The 18,024-nt window shown below is 42.6% G+C and overlaps 1 protein-coding gene across 1 annotated transcript; it reads left to right on the top strand.

Annotated features, from left to right (window-relative positions):
• The first annotated feature begins 1,303 nt into the window (after positions 1-1,303).
• On the top strand, positions 1,304-14,229 carry NARS2 (asparaginyl-tRNA synthetase 2, mitochondrial). The gene is made up of 14 exons (XM_053457902.1): positions 1,304-1,497; positions 1,735-1,844; positions 3,105-3,225; positions 3,908-4,048; positions 4,413-4,493; positions 5,547-5,647; positions 6,962-7,094; positions 9,208-9,306; positions 9,896-9,933; positions 10,400-10,466; positions 11,487-11,624; positions 12,058-12,155; positions 12,872-12,898; positions 13,841-14,229. The coding sequence occupies exons 1-14, from the start codon at positions 1,348-1,350 to the stop codon at positions 13,983-13,985; spliced, it is 1,449 nt and encodes a 482-aa protein (XP_053313877.1). The 5' UTR covers positions 1,304-1,347; the 3' UTR covers positions 13,986-14,229.
• Positions 14,230-18,024: the final 3,795 nt, after the last annotated feature.

Consider the following 18,024-nt stretch of genomic DNA (forward strand, 5'->3'; position numbering starts at 1 on the left):
AAAAACGAGTATATAAGAGTATTTTACTCATATAAATAAACATATCTTAATCTGTAACACAATTTCTAGATTCTAAAAATAAAAGACATTATCTGTAATAAAATGTCAATTCAGTTAAATCATTAAAAAGCAGTTCCCGCAGGAAAGTTGTCTGATTACAAACACTTGTTACTTTATGAAAGTTAAAGTTTTGGAGAAATACGAAGTACGGTACATTCTATTTAAGGGCAGTCCTGGAAAACCCAAGCCACTTGGCAAGTATGAGTGTGTGTTACCATGGTGATGTGCTGAATTTTTGGTCTTTGTCCCAGCGGTGACAGCCGCCACATCTGGAATTAATAATGGCATCTCCTAAAAACTGCACCCATCTCCTAAAAACGGCACCCATCTGCTCTAAACGAAACATTATGAATCAACGCTTCTAAGACAGACTGGACTACACTTCCCAGCATGCTCCAGCTGGGTATTTTACGTCACTTCCGCTTTGTGGCTTGAGTTCCCATGAGCCGGCGAAATTCGCCGGACTGGGATTGGTCGTTCGGGTCACGTGCCTTGTATAAGCTGCAGGAGGGCAGAACAAGGGGAGAGAGGTGGTAAGAAGAGGGTATTTGCCCTCCTGCGGTGTAACTGTTTGTGCAGTAGTTGCAGTGTACGCATGGCAGGGCAATGTATACACTACTACTATTACAGTATTAGTGTAATGGCCTGGTTATATATATATATATACTATAAAGAGGGATTCTGGTGCAAAGTTTGGAAGTGGTGTTTTCACTATAGCAACCAGTTTATGTTAGATTTCCTTTATGGAGCGCCAGCAGATTCTGTAGCTCAATTTTGTCAATAATGTTAATTCATGTTTAGACAAACTTGTAGAGGAGGATAATGGGGCCCTGAACCCAGGAGCTTACAGTCCGCCGGTTAAAATCACCCTGCGCGTCTGACCATTTCATTGGTTTGCGCAGAAAACCAAAACCTGTCGACAGATCGGCCCCATCCGGCCCCCGTCTGGTCGCCCGTTTCTCCTGCTGTAAAGACTCAAACCTTAATCAGTCGTTGGTCTCGTCTTAGATTCAGGTCCCATGTATGTTTAATCCCCTCACTGTATTACCCTCTACCACTTCTGCTGGGAGGCTGTTCCACTTACCTACCACCCTCTCAGTAAAAGACAAGTTCCTTAAACAGCCTCATAGATGAGGCCGAGGACTGATTAAGGTCCAGGAATCCGGATTAGAGGGAGGGGGCTTTAAACGCCCATCAGAATAGTTGTTTCTTTGTGTTTTTGTGACTTTTTTTTTCTTTCTTTCACGCCGCTGTGCAGTCGGCCTCCTCCTCCTCCTCGTCTTCACGATGTTCTCGCCTAGAAAGCTAGCGGTGGCTCTCCCCGGGCTCTGTCGGTGGCATCGCTGCCACGTGAGACATCTCAGGCCGGTCTCCAAGCTGAGTGTACGGGAGGCGCTGGCGAGTGCCGAGACGCCCTCCGAGGAGATAAGAGTTCAGGTAAATAACTAGCGGGCTGTCTAATTTTGTGGCATCTTTTCCTGGCACTGTCTCTTCTTGAGGCAGCCAATCAGCATATTCATTTGTTGCTCTTGGGCTCTCATTCACGCTCTCTCTGTCTCTCTCTGTCTCTCCGCGAGCGCTCCTGTGTCCATGGCAGGGAGACGTTGAGAGAGACGCTGCGGTCTCGTGGTTCTTTGCTGTCTGTCTCATGTCTGCTTGTTGTTGCCTCTTCAGGGATGGGTGCGATCCGTCAGGTCCCAGAAAGAAGTTCTGTTCCTGCACGTCAGCGACGGCTCGTCTCTGGAGGGCCTCCAGATTGTAGCTGAACCCCATCTGAAAAACAGGTCGGTCGCAATGTCATCAGTATGACATCATGATGCGCCATTAAAAAAAAATAAATAAATAAGTTGAGCTCGGCGGACTTCGAGTTACTGATTTATTTTTTTCTTTTTAATTTTTATTTATTTTTTAAGGTGGATTTCTGCCTGCACTCAAACCCCCCCACCCTGTAGGCACAAAATTAAGTCGGATTCCGTAGTTTTTAAAACATTTTTGAAACATTCTATATTTTTTTTTTTTTAACTATACCACGAGAAGGAGCTCCGGGGCAGGAGATCCCTGGGGTGAATGAGGTCGGGGGGTTAAATGGAAGAACCCGCACCTGCACGCTGTGTAATAATACATTCGATAAATTATATTTGGCATCGCTGCGCAGAAGCTCTTTTTTCCCCCCTTTAATTTCAAAACGGTATTATTTATACGAGTATAAGAGCAGGATTTCCGCTAATTTTACAAACAACATTTTCTCTATCCAGAGATAATTATTTATTTTACTTTTTATTATATTTTTTTTCCTGATTTTTTTTTTTTTTTCTTCATACCTCCGGCCGCAGGCCAGGGCGTATTTAACTATAAAATAACAAAAAAGTGCAAGTCTCAAACGAACACGTAGGGACGTGGAGGGTGCCCTCTCCCCCGATATTGGGGGGGCTTTAAATCATAACCCCCCGTCATCATTGAGAGGTCAGGTCAATATTTCAGAGACTTGCCGGTATAGACATCTGCATGAGTTCGATGCTAAGGACTCCATGCTAGTAACTAAGAAATCGTTTTTTTTTTAGCTATTAAAGTTAGAAAATGAGAATTCTGTCTTAGCTCCTCCCCCAGCTGCCTCTGCTGGGAGCTGGAAATGTGCTCGACTACAATGTGCATTAAAACGGGTGTTTTTTTGGGCTAGGCCATCCCCAGAGAGCTACTACTCCCCTTTTTTACCCCATTCTATTCCTTTAGATTGTAAGCTCTCGAGCTTGGCCTTCAGAAGCCCACCATACTTGCCAGGAACTTTGTGTAAAAGCACCATAAGGCGAGATGGCAGCTCAGGGGCCGGGTTCTCCCCCCCCCGATGCGTCTGTATGAGTTAACTGCCCCATTTAAATTGTACAGCGCTTCGGAATATGTTGGCGCTTAATAAGCAGAGGGCTGGCAGTTCTCTCTCTCGTTTCCCTTCAGATGAACTTCGAAGCTGAACGCTTGCGGCCCCCGTTATTCGGATTCCGTGGGAATGGGGGGGGGATACGACGAGTGATTTCTCTTTTTCTCCGCAGCGCCCTGAGCTTCGGGAGTTCGGTGGAGGTCACCGGGTCGTTGGTGAGGAGCCTCCACAAGAAGCAGAGCGTGGAGCTCAAAGCCTCCGATGTGAAGGTTATCGGGAGGTGCGACTCTCACGTAAGAATCCCCAGAACGCTCCGTAAAACCAGCCGCTTTCTGCGGAATCGACTCGTACAGCGGACCTCGCAAAAAAAAAAAACATGATTTTTTTTTATTAATAGATATTCAGATATTCCACACACACAAAAAAATGCAGATTTTTTTTGTAATTAACTCAGAAGGTGCAACATTTTTAAAATTTTTGTATGTGTTGGAAATGTTCTTTTATTAAAAACAAAAATATATATATATTTATACGTTTTTATTATTACATACATTTTAAAACCGTATTTGCTCATTTATAAGACTAGCGTTTTTTTTGTTTTTTTTAAAATATATTTACTAAAATATAGTAAAGGTAAATACCTTGTTCTAGTATAGAGGTCGTCTTTTATTCAGACCTCAGATCCGTGCCTGTCTATCAGTCTGCGCCCCTCTTTACACGTTATGGAGAGGAACTGGTTAAAATAGGGGAAAATCTTTGTGGACTACAAATCCTATGATTCTCAGGCAGCCTTAAGGTTGATTGAGCATCATGGGACATGTAGTTCCCGAGATGGGCTACTGACTGATTGACAGGTGAGTATACGAGATTTTGGGGATTAATAGGCTTCAGGGTGGAGGGGCAGGTAATAAATGAGAACGCGGATGAATGAAGGTGTGTTTACGTGCAGAGTAACCCGCATTCTGGTCTGCGCAGGAATTCCCGTTTAAGTTGAAGGAGCGGCACCCGCCGGAGTACGTCCGACAGTTTCCTCATTTACGCTGCAGGACGAAGACGTTCAGCTCCTTGCTGAGAGTGCGCGGCGCGGCCACGTCGGCCGTACACGACTTCTTCCAGGTATTTCCGGGGGCCGGCAGCCGTTTATTTCAGAATAATAATAGAGAGTTCCGCAGACAGGTGAGGCTGGTATTAAAATGACTACTTTGAAACTTCTAAGCCGAATGAAATCACATATGAGTATGAATGCACAAAAAAAACTGATCTAAACTGCAGTACATACATTTGCCCACTTAGTGGCGCTGTTTCTCTGCAATGGGAAAATTAAGCTGGAAGCATTTCCACTTTCATTTACTTCAATGAGAGGGTGATAGATAGAACAGCTTCCCAGTAGAAGTGGTAGAGGGTAAGTTACCTTTTTTATATTAAGAACCGTTTTAATGTTTACCGATGTCCAATTCTTCCCTGTTCTATCCAATGACAGACCAACGGCTTCCTGCACATCCACACCCCGGTTATTACCTCTAACGACTGTGAAGGCGCTGGCGAGCTCTTTAAGGTGGAGGTAGGCAACGAGACTTTTTTTTAATTCAACATCTCCTGAATCTAAGACGAGACCAACGCCTGATTAAGGTTTGAGTCTTTACAGCACGAGAAACGAGCGACTAGACGGGGGCCGAACGGGGGCCGATCTGCCGGCAGGTTCTGTTTCAAAGTTTCTTTAAGTGGCAAAAGCTTAAAGGGTCATTTTGTATCAAAGGCCATATGACTCTCTAAATATTATTAACCTTTATTAAGCGCAAACATTGTCCTATTTAAATACCGGATGGTTAACAAAGACCTTAAACTTAAGTATTAATAATGATGTCATTAAATACTCATTCCCTGTTGTGAAGGATCCTGACTATCTCCTGCATTCTCTTTTGGAGCTTTAACCGGGTTTTTATTGCACTCTAGAATGGTGACCTTTTATCGGCGTGATGTGAAATACAAGTCACTATGAATAAATATTTCCCCCTCTGCTCTTTAAGCGCGGCACATTGTGTTCCTTGGTCTTCTGGATTGCCAAGGACCATAAGAATGGCAGCGGCGATCGCGCAAATAATAATAATAATATATTATTATTATAAATAATACCTGCGGACGTCCCCTGTAACCTCCATGGTAATAGAAGCCCCTTGGCTCCCTCCGGCGTTGGCTTCAGTTCTCAAGCAAATAAGGGCAGTAGAAGGGCTGCTGCCCCAGGTCTGTTTGTATGGTATATTTACACCATGGGGGGGTACTTTTATATCTGGTTACATTAGAGACGCAACTAAACCAGGCTTGTAAGTTTGTAACACTGCTTCTTGCTGGAATAGGGCAGCATATGGGTTGGGGGGGTTGAAAAACTTGGCTATTTAAGTTTTTCAACTTAAACTTTAAGCCATTCATAACGCTGAGTGGGGTCGGGGAGATGAAATTATTCGGCGCGTCTATAAGCTCCCAGGGTTTTTGTAATACCTTTTAGTGATAAGACGTTGGGTTATAAGATATTTCAAGACCTCAGAAGTCCCGTCTTCTGATATTTATGGCTGCGCTACGGGGCATTACTCGGTTTGTTCCCTTCGTCACTTTCCAGGCTACACACTGGGACCGGGGCAGTGGGGACGACGCTGGTTTCTTCGATGTACCCGCGTTCCTGACGGTGTCGGGGCAGCTCCATTTGGAAGTCATGTCTGGGTAATTGTAAGACACCACATGCCTTGTATATTTAACCCCTTTGATCCCCTTAGGACTTACCTGTACGTCCTTGAAAGCTGTGCCAAGAATGTACCGGTACGTCTTGACTTTGTTGCAGCGGAAGAGACGTCTCCCTGCCTCTACAGGGGAGATCAGACTGTCTGTTGACGACCTGGATTTTCTCTTGCCAGCTTCCAGTGAACGGATCGCGTGTCACGGTGCTCGCGTGTCACGGTGCTCCCCCTGCTGGCTGATCACATGCATTTAGATCAGCAATGCAGGGCTATGGAGTCTGGCTTGCTGATCACAGTGTAATCCTCATCAGACAAATCAGGAGAAGGAGATGATGAAAACAGTTTCTTCCCCTTCCAAAAAAATGAAAAAAAATATATATAAATAAAATAAGTAAGCAAATAAACATTTATTGGGAGCCCAGTGATATCACATGACATTACTGGCATAAAACATAAAATACCTTGAGCTATACTGCATTGGGAACAGTGCAATAACAAAAAAGGGAAAACAATTAAAATAATAATAAATAATATATATAAAATATTTTATATATATATTTTTTTTTATTATTATAATTTTTTTAAGTACCCCTTAGCCCTTCCACTATAACTAAAAAAAAATAAAAAATATAAAAAAAATCACTACTTCCCAAACTGCATAAGCCAATAGTATTAAGAAATATATAATATAGGGTAATATGTTTAAAAAAAAAAAAAGCACAGGTGTGGCTGTCTGGGACATAAAAAATGGAGATGTTGTTGAACATAAATTGGGTTATTGAATAGCTCCGGTACCTACAGTATAGGAGAAATTTTAAGGAAAATTGCCAGAAATGTATTTTTCCATATACAAGTTTTAATCTATTATCACTAATAATCATAAGTTATAATAATATAAATATGGAAACGGGGAGTCATGGTGTAACAAAAAATACAAAAAAAACCCTCTGGTCCTTTAGGTTATAAAAATAATCATAATGCATGTTTATAATTGGCAGATAAACGGTTAATGGTTGCTTTCCCACCCCTTTTATTGGCATTTGAAGTTTTAGGTTTTTAACCAAAGGTTTGGTGGGAATTCTCCAATTGTCCAGTTCTAGCGATCTTTACACGCATTTCCCCCACAAACGGGAAGCGGCTGCGAAGTGAAACCCGACGTGAAGGTCATAGAAGGATGATTTTATTTTGATAAATCCCGGAAGTTTAAATTATTCGGTTCTATCGAGATGTTTGTGGAGGTGAACGTCGTGAGGAACATCAGGAATCCGACTTCATTTGGTTTTTTTGATGTCCCGTCCAGGGGGTTCTCCCGCGTCTTCACCTTTGGCCCCACGTTTAGAGCCGAAAACTCTCAAAGTCGACGTCATCTCGCAGAGTTTTACATGGTGGAAGCGGAGATTTCATTTACTGAAAGTCTGGAGGACATAATGCAGGTACAGCGCCACGGAACATGACGGTGCTATATAAATAATAATAATACAGTCAGTGACATTCTCCTGTATAATGTATAGATAAACATTGACTTCTGTCTAGGGGCGCTTCAAAACACACGATCGTGAATCACTCATAAAAAAATAAAACGAAAAGAAAAAAGCAAATAGTGTGATACAGTAAAAAAAGTACTGGAATTTTCGCACGATGGTTCAACAGTTGCACTCACAATGTATATAGATACCTCCTGAGGAAGCCCGCTACTGGCGAAACGCGTAGAGGATTGTTCACTTTGGACTTTACTTGGCTGTTTTTATTACTTCATGATTTTTATACTGCTTTTATTATATTGATTTTGGACAGACTCGTTAAACACTTATATAGTGTGGTCTGCCGATCAACGTTCTGTAAGGGCTAAGTCCCGGATTAAATTGTTTATTTATTTATTTTTCAATATATCTATTGGTCTTTTATATTGATCATTATAGAATCAGCTTATCAACTGCTGAATATACACCACCCACTACACCCTTAATAATAATATTCAATAGTTATTTTACTCACACAAGCACTCGCACTTTATAAGATACCTACACCGGAATATTTAAGCAACAACCTTTTGGAACTCAGCGGCACCTGAAGTTCAGCAAAGCTGCACCAGGAACTCCATCCAGACACCACCAACTCAGGAATACCTACCAGATGTGCTTGATATCTTCCATCTAAACAAGAGTGCATTACTTCACCGCGTAAATAGTGGTTTTAAAGATATTACCCTATTGGATCTTTCTTTTCTCCCATGCACGCGAGGTTAAGGAACCAGTAAACATACCGAAGGGTGGTTGATACACGCGCTAAAGATCTATATACATTGTGAGTGCAACTGTTGAACCATCGTGCGAAAATTCCAGTACTTTTTTTTACTGTATCACACTATTTGCTTTTTTATTTCGTTTTATTTTTTATGAGTGATTCGCGATCGTGTGTTTTGAAGCGCCCCTAGACAGAAGTCAATGTTTATATTCCTTTCAACATTCCGTGGAGAGTGTTTATAGGGCTGCAGCTATAAACCCGATCAAAGGAAAAGGAAAGTATTTTTTGTTCTTGCCTTTTGACACTTGGTTTCACCCTTTTCACATTCTACATAATGTATAGATAAATCAGCGAGCCGGCCCTGTATAATGTATAGATAAATCAGCGAGCCGGCCCTGTATAATGTATAGATAAATCAGCGAGCCGGCCCCCTGTATAATGTATAGATAAATCAGCGAGCCGGCCCCTGTATAATGTATAGATAAATCAGTGACCCGCCCCCTGTATAATGTATAGATAAATCAGTGACCGGCCCCCTGTATAATGTATAGATAAATCAGCGAGCCGGCCCTGTATAATGTATAGATAAATCAGCGAGCCGGCCCCCTGTATAATGTATAGATAAATCAGCGAGCCGGCCCCCTGTATAATGTATAGATAAATCAGCGAGCCGGCCCTGTATAATGTATAGATAAATCAGTGAGCCGGCCCCTGTATAATGTATAGATAAATCAGTGACCAGCCCCTGTATAATGTATAGATAAATCAGCGAGCCGGCCCCCTGTATAATGTATAGATAAATCAGTGAGCAGCCCCCTGTATAATGGATAGATAAATCAGTGACCGGCCCCTGTATAATGTATAGATAAATCAGTGACCGGTCCCTGTATAATGTATAGATAAATCAGTGACCGGTCCCTGTATAATGTATAGATAAATCAGTGAGCCGGCCCCCTGTATAATGTATAGATAAATCAGCGAGCCGGCCCCTGTATAATGTATAGATAAATCAGCGAGCCGGCCCCTGTATAATGTATAGATAAATCAGTGACCGGCCCCTGTATAATGTATAGATAAATCAGCGAGCCGGCCCTGTATAATGTATAGATAAATCAGCGAGCCGGCCCCCTGTATAATGTATAGATAAATCAGCGAGCCGGCGCCTGTATAATGTATAGATAAATCAGCGAGCCGGCCCCTGTATAATGTATCGGTGGATCGGTATGCATTATACATTGTTCAGTGAAGGATGGGTATAAGCCCCTCTGTGCCAGGGTATAATGAATGATTCCTCTCTCTTAGGTTATGGAGAATCTCTTTAAGTCGACGACCTCCGCGTTACTGTCTCAGTGCCCCGAAGAGATTGAGTTCTTCAGTAAATACGTTTCCCCCGGACAAACAGTAAGTTAAAGCCCTCCATGATACTCTCCCCCCACCCCAATTTCTACCCCCTACTCGATGCCCAAACAACGTTTGCTCCTATTATTCTACTCGGAGGACGTTGCAGGGCATTAAGTGTTTTTTGGCCAGTGGCACCTAATTTGTGGAAGATATCAGAAAAAAAATAATTATAGGCTTTTTTTGTTTTTGAAATTCTTGTTCACGCTTAATGAAAGACTATTAAGAAATAAATATAATTTGTGCGGGGGCATTAAACATGGAAAAGGGGAATCATGGGTTAACAAAGATATGCTAAAAATGGCAAAAAAAAAAGCTCCCGTCACTTAAAGGGCTAAACCCCTGTGCCGTGAAGGAGTTAATTTACTCACAGTAAATAAAATATATAATTTATTAATAAATATTTGTGTCACGCAGTCAGATTACGATGTCCGCGAGACGCTTAACAGGAGTTACATATATATATATAATTTTATTTTTTCACTGTATTTACGTTGTAATTTTGTTTGAAACAATGATCCCTAAATCCTGGAAATTCAATAAATTTAAATTATAAAATAATTTTTCTCCTTTTTCCCCCCTTTTTCTTAAGGACAGACTGGACAAGCTTGTAACGAGTGATTTTGTGACGTAAGTACAAATCGCCTTAAAATACAGGGGTATTGGATTGGAGACAAAGTTAACTTCAGCCCCTCCATTCAGCTAACTCCCTCTCCGAAGGCAGCTTGAGCCAATCGGCTTTCTCCGAAGGGTGACGAGGATGCAGATCCTATGACAAGTAGCTAAGATGACCGCTCACGTTGGAACACATATTTATCGTATGTGTGCAAACATAATTTTGCCATTGTTCTCTTTAAATTAGATTATTAAGACTTAACATTACTGAGAGCGTAGTAGATCTGTGGAACAGCCTCCCAGCAGAGGTGGTAGAGGGTAATACAGGGAGGGGATTAAACATGCATGGGGTAGACATACGGCTCCTGAATCTAAGACGAGACCAGCGACTGATTAAGGTTTGAGTACAGAGGGAAATCCTATGTATGTAGGTTTAAATCCTACGAGGCATGAATTGATCGCCTTTTGTTTCCTTTGTCAGAATGACTTATACCGAAGCGGTCGAAGTATTAAAGAGATCGCAGAAGTTGTTCCGGTATAAGCCGGAGGTGGGTGCCCAGCGCGTGGCGCCCGCAGTTTGGCGATATCACCAGAAAACCGTTTCCCGTTTCCTCGCGCGTCGCACGGATTGTGAATAATTTCTTGGAAATCGTAGAATAATCGCCATCCCGATTAGTCTCTTCTTTTTATTTACCAAAGAAAACGTGAAAATCTCTTTTAACCCCTTTAAGTGTCAGCAGCGTATTTCTCCGCTAAGGACTTTTAACCCCTTTGCGACCATATAGACGTACCTGTATGTCCCAAAAAGCTGTGGGAAGAAGCCCTATAGGACGTACTGGTACGTCCTGCAGCTGCAGGGACATCTCCTTTCCATGTCACTGTGACATCACTGGCATACATAAGTTTCTTAAAGGTCTCTAGACATATTGCACTCATAAAAGTGCAATAAATATAAATAAAACCCCCTAAGCCAGAATTATTAATAATACCAACCGATAGGCTGCTATGGGGGGGGGCGTATGTGGCCCTCTAAAACATCGAAGAAATGTGTATGCGAGATATTCCCGTAATCAGGTGATGTTGCCGAACATACGTTATTTTTTTATTTTTTTTTTTTTGGTGTTTTTTTTTTTTTTTTTTTTTTTTTTTTTGTACATACAAGCGCCCACAATGATTATTTTTGCATGTTTCTATGGTTTCAAACAAAAGCCCCGTTTTTCTGTAAAAAAAAAAAAAAAAATGTATAATTTGTGTTGATTCATCAAACATAGACAAGGGTAATATCGATTAAACCAATATAAGGTAAAAATGGCAAAAATGAAATCTATGGCACTAAAAAGCCCTCGCAAGGAATGGGGTAAAAACTCAGGGTACTAGGATAGGAAAAAAGGGGGTTTGGAAGAAAATAAAATGCTTGGTTGTTGCCATAGAATAGTGTTATTTTCATATAGTTAACCCTTTAGAGAATAAAAATGTCAGATGCCTGCTAAGGTTAATTATTATTATTATTTTTTAAATTTTGTATGTTTTTGGCCAAAATACTCAGTCTGTTTCTTTTCCCCGGGCAGTGGGGATGCGATTTACAGACGGAGCACGAGAAGTTTCTGGTGAATCATTGCGGCGACGTCCCCGTATTCGTCATCGACTACCCGTACGACCTGAAACCGTTTTACGCCCGCGATAATGAGGACGGGCCGCAGCGGACGGTAAGCCTCGAGCTCCACGCCGCCAGCCTGGCACAAGAAACTCTTTTCTGGAATGTGCGGCTCTGAAGGAGATTTAACTTTTGTCCCATAAAGCACCCTGGGAGCAAGGTTGTAGGGAGTGAGCAGGCCCTGTATAATGTATAGTTAAATCAGCGAGCCAGCCCCTGTATAATGTATAGATAAATCAGTGAGCCGGCCCTGTTTAATGTATAGATAAATCAGTGAGCCGGCTCTGTATAATGTATAGTTAAATGTTTCTACTGTTTGGGGGAATCACCGTGTGTTGGATGTCTCGCAGCGCACGCTGACACGCAGATTAATTGATACATTGATAGCATCGTATATTATAAGTATCATTAAATAAGAAGGAGTTAGGGCCGCGTGCAGCGAGCGCCTCCTCCTTCCGTTATTGTTTACCGCGTGTCCCGTGCAGGCCGCAGCCGTGGACCTCCTTGTGCCGGGCGTTGGTGAGCTGTTTGGGGGAAGCCTTAGAGAAGAGAGGATGGACAGACTTCAGTCGCGGCTGGAAACGTACGTTAAACAACGTAACAGGAGTGCGAGATCGCGTTAAGATCCTAAGTCCCATTAGATTTACCCGCGCTACTTTTCACAGTAGTAATAGGCTACCTGTGGGGCCCCCCCAAGCCGGACATATTGAGAGCCCTCAGTCTTCCATCGCTTTCATCCTGCAAACCATTCCCCATTTTACTCGCCCCCATCCGAACGCTCTCCAGAGTTCCTCTATCCTCCTGGAAATGGGGTCCCCAGAACGGCCCCCAATACTATAGGTGAGGTCTGACCAGAGATCTGTAACGTGGCAGAACCCCCTCTCTATACACCCAGCACCCTGCTTGCATTTTCCGCCCCTTTATTGCATTTTCTGCTGACCTGTTAGTACCATATTTTCCGTACAATCTTTGTTTTATGTCCCAAGTGCGTTATTTTACATTTATTAATGTTAAACTGCTGTCTCAACCACTCTTTTAATGTACTTTTTTGGTTTATTCCACCCAGAATGTCAACTCTGTTGCAGACCTTTGTATCTTCTGTAATATTGCTACTTAAAAAATAGTCCCAGTACCGGTCCCTGAGGTACCCCACAAGTAACAAGGGGTGCGCAGACCCACTTAATTCAGACCTAATAAACAGGATGCTTTATCCGTCGCCAGATCCAACCTCTTATTAAATCCCCTTTTCCTCATTTTCTTCTTCTCTTTAATCTGCACATTTTTGTTCTTTTCTGACAGGTTAGGACTTCGTGACACTTATCAGTGGTAAGAAATGTAATACTTCATGTATTGATCGGCTGATTGATAAGTTATGGCAAACGTATTAACCAGAATATAAATGAAAGAATTCTGCCGGCTTAGCAGATGCTATGAATTTAGCCCCCACGTTACCCTATGGACACAGGCCGCTACAGGAGAGATCGGGCTGTCTATTGACCAATCGCGTGTAAGCATTCACCTCGATCCCCAGCATCACTGCTGACACCAACCTGGAGGTCACTGGAGGACACGAGAGGCTCAGCAGGGTCTGTGTAGACTCTGCTGGGATCCCCGGTTGCTCCCCCTGCTGGCCGATCACACAAATTGCAATCAGCAATGCAAGTCTATGGAGCCCTGCTTGCTGATTACAGTGTGATCAGCGCAGGAAAGAAAATAAACTTTCTCCCTCTTCCCACACAGGGAAAAAGCTTAAAAAAAATTAAAAAGCGCCCATCTATCCTATGTCGTTAGAACTACATGTACAACTAATAACCCCCTACCCATTCACTAACCCCAAACAGCACCTGCTGCGAAGCAGAAAATCCCCAAATGGTAAAAATGGCCAAAAACTGTATGGTACTAAAGAGACTTGGTAAGGAAGGTGTTAAATATGAGGACAAAATGATTCCGTTATTTTGGGGCTTATATCCTTATAAAGAGTTAATTTACAAGTACGAGGAGGTTCAGGGTGATTTGGAAAACGAGGGTGTATAAGCTTGCTTTCAATTAACTGTTTAACCGCCAAAGAGAAAGGGCAACGATACGTTATGCGGGGGTCCGTCCTGCGGAGAAGCTAGCCAGCCATGGCCCCTTTTTAAAGCGCGATAAATAATGTAATGAAATAAGATGTTATTCTGATATAGAAGGCACGATTTACTTAATTGTTTTCCGAAGAACTAAAAAATGTTTTTGTGCTTTAATTGTCTCATCCTTCCTCTCTACAAACAGGTATTTAGATATAAGAAAATTCGGGTCGGTCCCCCATGGAGGCTTTGGAATGGGGTTTGAACGCTACCTGCAATGCGTTCTGGGAGTAGAGAACATTAAAGACGTCATTCCTTTCCCTCGCTTTCCGCACTCCTGCCTTTTGTGAGGACCCCCGGCCTGAAATACGAAGGGGGTCCGAGATCTTAGGAGACGAGGCTGTCAGAAAGCGCCCAGACCTCGGCATAACCTCTCGGTATCCAACAAATGCTACTTTATAACGCGGAGAAGAAAGATTTGATTGTAAATGTATCTCTAAATTATTTCTTCCTTTCTAAAAGCTGGTAAAATCCTCGTAATGCAGAGGAATCTTATTTTTATACAGTGTTTCCAAAAACAAAACTGAAGAAAAATATCTGGGCTCGTTTGCATGATTTTACCAATAATCCCCTTTCGCTGGAAAATCTCCCGGTATGTTGAAGACGCATTCTCAACAAATGTTTATTTCCTTTACATATAATTTAGGATGAAAAAAAATAACCCATCAAGTTCAACCCCACATTAAAGAGATTTCCAGCTGTGCCTCAAAAAAGGGTCACTGGATCAGCAACCTCTAATCCCATCCTTATAAACCGTTATATCCTGTATATTCCTCATATTATATATTATATACTCTCCCCCCGTATAACTAATCCCGTCCTTATAACCCGTTATATCCTGTATATTCCTCATATTATACCGTATTTGCTCGATTATAAGACGAGGTTTTTTTCAGAGCAAATGCTCTGAAAAATACCCCTCGTCTTCTAATCGGGGTCGTCTTCTAATCAGACCTCAAATAGAGGTCTGATTAGGAGACTAAGATCCAGATCCCCCGCACCGCTGCAGGGGACCTGGATCCTCCTGTCTCACCCGACCCCCCCCCTTCACACACACTTACCGGTGCTTCCTGCTGTGTTGCCGGGGCAGCGGGTTGATGTCTACGCGATCCGCGTAGACAACGTCCGCTGCAGCCGGAAGGAGGTGTGGCTAGCAGCGGGGGTTGTCTGCGTCCGCCGCATAGACCGTCCCCGACTGTCAGAGATCGGAGTTCGCCGCACCGGTTCCGCACCGGTGCGGGGAACTCTGATCTCTGACAGCCGGGGAAAGTATACGCGACGGACGCATACAAACCCCCGCTGCTAGCCACACCTCCTTCCGGCTGCAGCAGAAGGCGACGTCAACCCGCTGCCCCGGCTGGAAGCACCGGTAAGAGGGGGGAGAGCGGGGGAAGGGGGGTGAGAGAGGGGGGGAGAGAGAGAGAGAGAGAGTGTGTGTGTGTGTGTGTTTGTGTGTGTGTGTGTTAGTGTGTTAGTTAGTTAAATGGGGGTATAGGGTGTGTGTGTGTGTATTAAATGGGGGCATAGGGCATTTCTGGAATGCCTTATACCCCTAAATGCCACTCTGGCACTTAGGGGGTTAAAAGGCATATTATGGGGCAGAGTGGCATATAGGGAGGTATAAGGCATTTCAGGAGGCAGAGTGGCGTTAAGGGGGCATTTAATAGAGCACTCTGCCTCCTGAAATGCCTTATACCTCCCTATATGCCACTCTGCCCCATAATATGCCTTTTAACCCCCTAAATGGCAGAGTGGCATATAGGGGTATAAGGCATTTCTGGAGGCAGAGTGCTCTATACAATGCCTTTTAACTCCATTAATGCCACTCTGCCTCCTGAAATGCCTTATACCTCCCTATATGCCACTCTGCCCCATAATATGCATTTTAACCCCCTAAATGCCAGAATGGGATATAGGGGGATAAGGCATTTCTGGAGGCAGAGTGGCACATAGGGGGTCAAAAGGCATACCATGGGGCACAGTGGCATATAGAGGGTTAAAAGGCATATCATGGGCCACAGTGCCATATTGGTGTGGCAAGCCTGGGGGCAGATGTGCGTAACTGGGGGACAGGTTGGAAAATACAAGAAATAAAAACAAAAAAAATATTTTTCTCAATCATAGCTTTTATTAAAAAAAATAGTTTACATGAATTAACATTTACTGGTAAAATTTTTTTCCTTTGGGGTCGTCTTATATTCAGGCTTTTTCTTTTTTTTCTAAGTTAATAATCAGATTTTGGGGGGTCGTCTTATAATCAGGGTCGTCTTATAATCGAGCAAATACGGTATATTATATACTCTCCATCCCGTATAACTAATCCCGTCCTTATAACCCGTTATATCCTGTATATTCCTCATATTATATATTATATACTCTCCCCCCCCGTATAACTAATCCCGTCCTTATAACCCGTTATATCCTGTATATTCCTCATATTATATATTATATACTCTCCGGCCGTATAACTAATCCCGTCCTTATAACCCGTTATATCCCTGTATATTCCTCATATTATATATTATATACTCTCTGGCCGTATAACTAATCCCGTCCTTATAACCCGTTATATCCCTGTATATTCCTCATATTATATATTATATACTCTCCGGCCGTATAACTAATCCCGTCCTTATAACCCGTTATATCCTGTATATTCCTCATATTATATATTATATACTCTCCCCCCCGTATAACTAATCCCGTCCTTATAACCCTTTATATCCCTGTATATTTCTCATATTATATATTATATACTCTCCGGCCGTATAACTAATCCCGTCCTTATAACCCGTTATATCCTGTATATTCCTCATATTATATATTATATACTCTCCGGCCATATAACTAATCCCGTCCTTATAACCCGTTATATCCTGTATATTCCTCATATTATATATTATATACTCTCCCCCCGTATAACTAATCCCGTCCTTATAACCTGTTATATCCCTGTATATTCCTCATATTATATATTATATCCTCTCCCCCCGTATAACTAATCCCGTCCTTATAACCCGTTATATCCCTGTATAGTCCTTATATTATATATTATATACTCTCCGGCCGTATAACTAATCCCATCCTTATAACCCGTTTTATCCTGTATACTCCTCATATTATATATTATATACTCTCCGGCCGTATAACTAATCCCGTCCTTATAACCCATTATATCCTGTATATCCCTCATATTATATATTATATACTCTCCTCCCTGTATAACTAATCTCGTCCTTATAACCCGTTATATCCCTGTATAGTCCTTATATTATATATTATATACTCTCCGGCCGTATAACTAATCCCGTCCTTATAACCCGTTATATCCCTGTATATTCCTCATATTATATATATTATATACTCTCCCCCCGTATAACTAATCCCATCCTTATAACCCGTTATATCCTGTATATTCCTCATATTATATATTATATACTCTCCCCCCCGTATAACTAATCCCGTCCTTATAACCCATTATATCCTGTATATTCCTCATATTATATATTATATACTCTCCCCGTATAACTAATCCCGTCCTTATAACCCGTTATATCCCTGTATATTCCTCATATTATATATTATATACTCTCCGGCCGTATAACTAATCCCGTCCTTATAACCCGTTATATCCCTGTATATTCCTCATATTATATATTATATACTCTCCGACCCGTATAACTAATCCCGTCCTTATAACCCGTTATATCCTGTATATTCCTCATATTATATATTATATACTCTCCCCCCGTATAACTAATCCCGTCCTTATAACCCGTTATATCCTGTATATTCCTCATATTATATATTATATACTCTCCCCCCGTATAACTAATCCCGTCCTTATAACCCGTTATATCCTGTATATTCCTCATATTACCGTATTGGCTCGGATATAGGCCGCCCCCGTATATAGGCCACACCCTAAAAGTTTGGTGCTTTTTTAAAGAAAAAGTTTTTTTCTTTAAAAAAGCACCAAAAAAAACATGCTGCCACTCTGTCCTCCCCCCGAGATATGCTGCCACTGTCCTCCCTCCCCGAGATATGCTACGACTGTCCTCCTCCTCCTCCTCCCCCCCCCCCCCCGAGATATGCTGCCACTGTCCTCCTCTGCCCCCCCTCCTCGACTTACCGGAGCAGACTCCCGGTTGTCTTGCGGGGCCGGCGGGAGACATCTACGCAATACGCGTATGCAATACGCGTATGTCTCCCGCCGGCCCCGCAAGACACCCGGGAGTCTGCTCCGGTAAGTCGGGGGTGGGCAGAGGTAAAACGCTTAGACAACCTCCCGTGCCGGCACCCCCCCCCCCCCCGTGGGAAGTGCTGGCA

This window comes from Spea bombifrons, chromosome 2 (assembly GCF_027358695.1).
Source record: "Spea bombifrons isolate aSpeBom1 chromosome 2, aSpeBom1.2.pri, whole genome shotgun sequence".
Classification (NCBI taxonomy): domain Eukaryota; kingdom Metazoa; phylum Chordata; class Amphibia; order Anura; family Pelobatidae; genus Spea; species Spea bombifrons.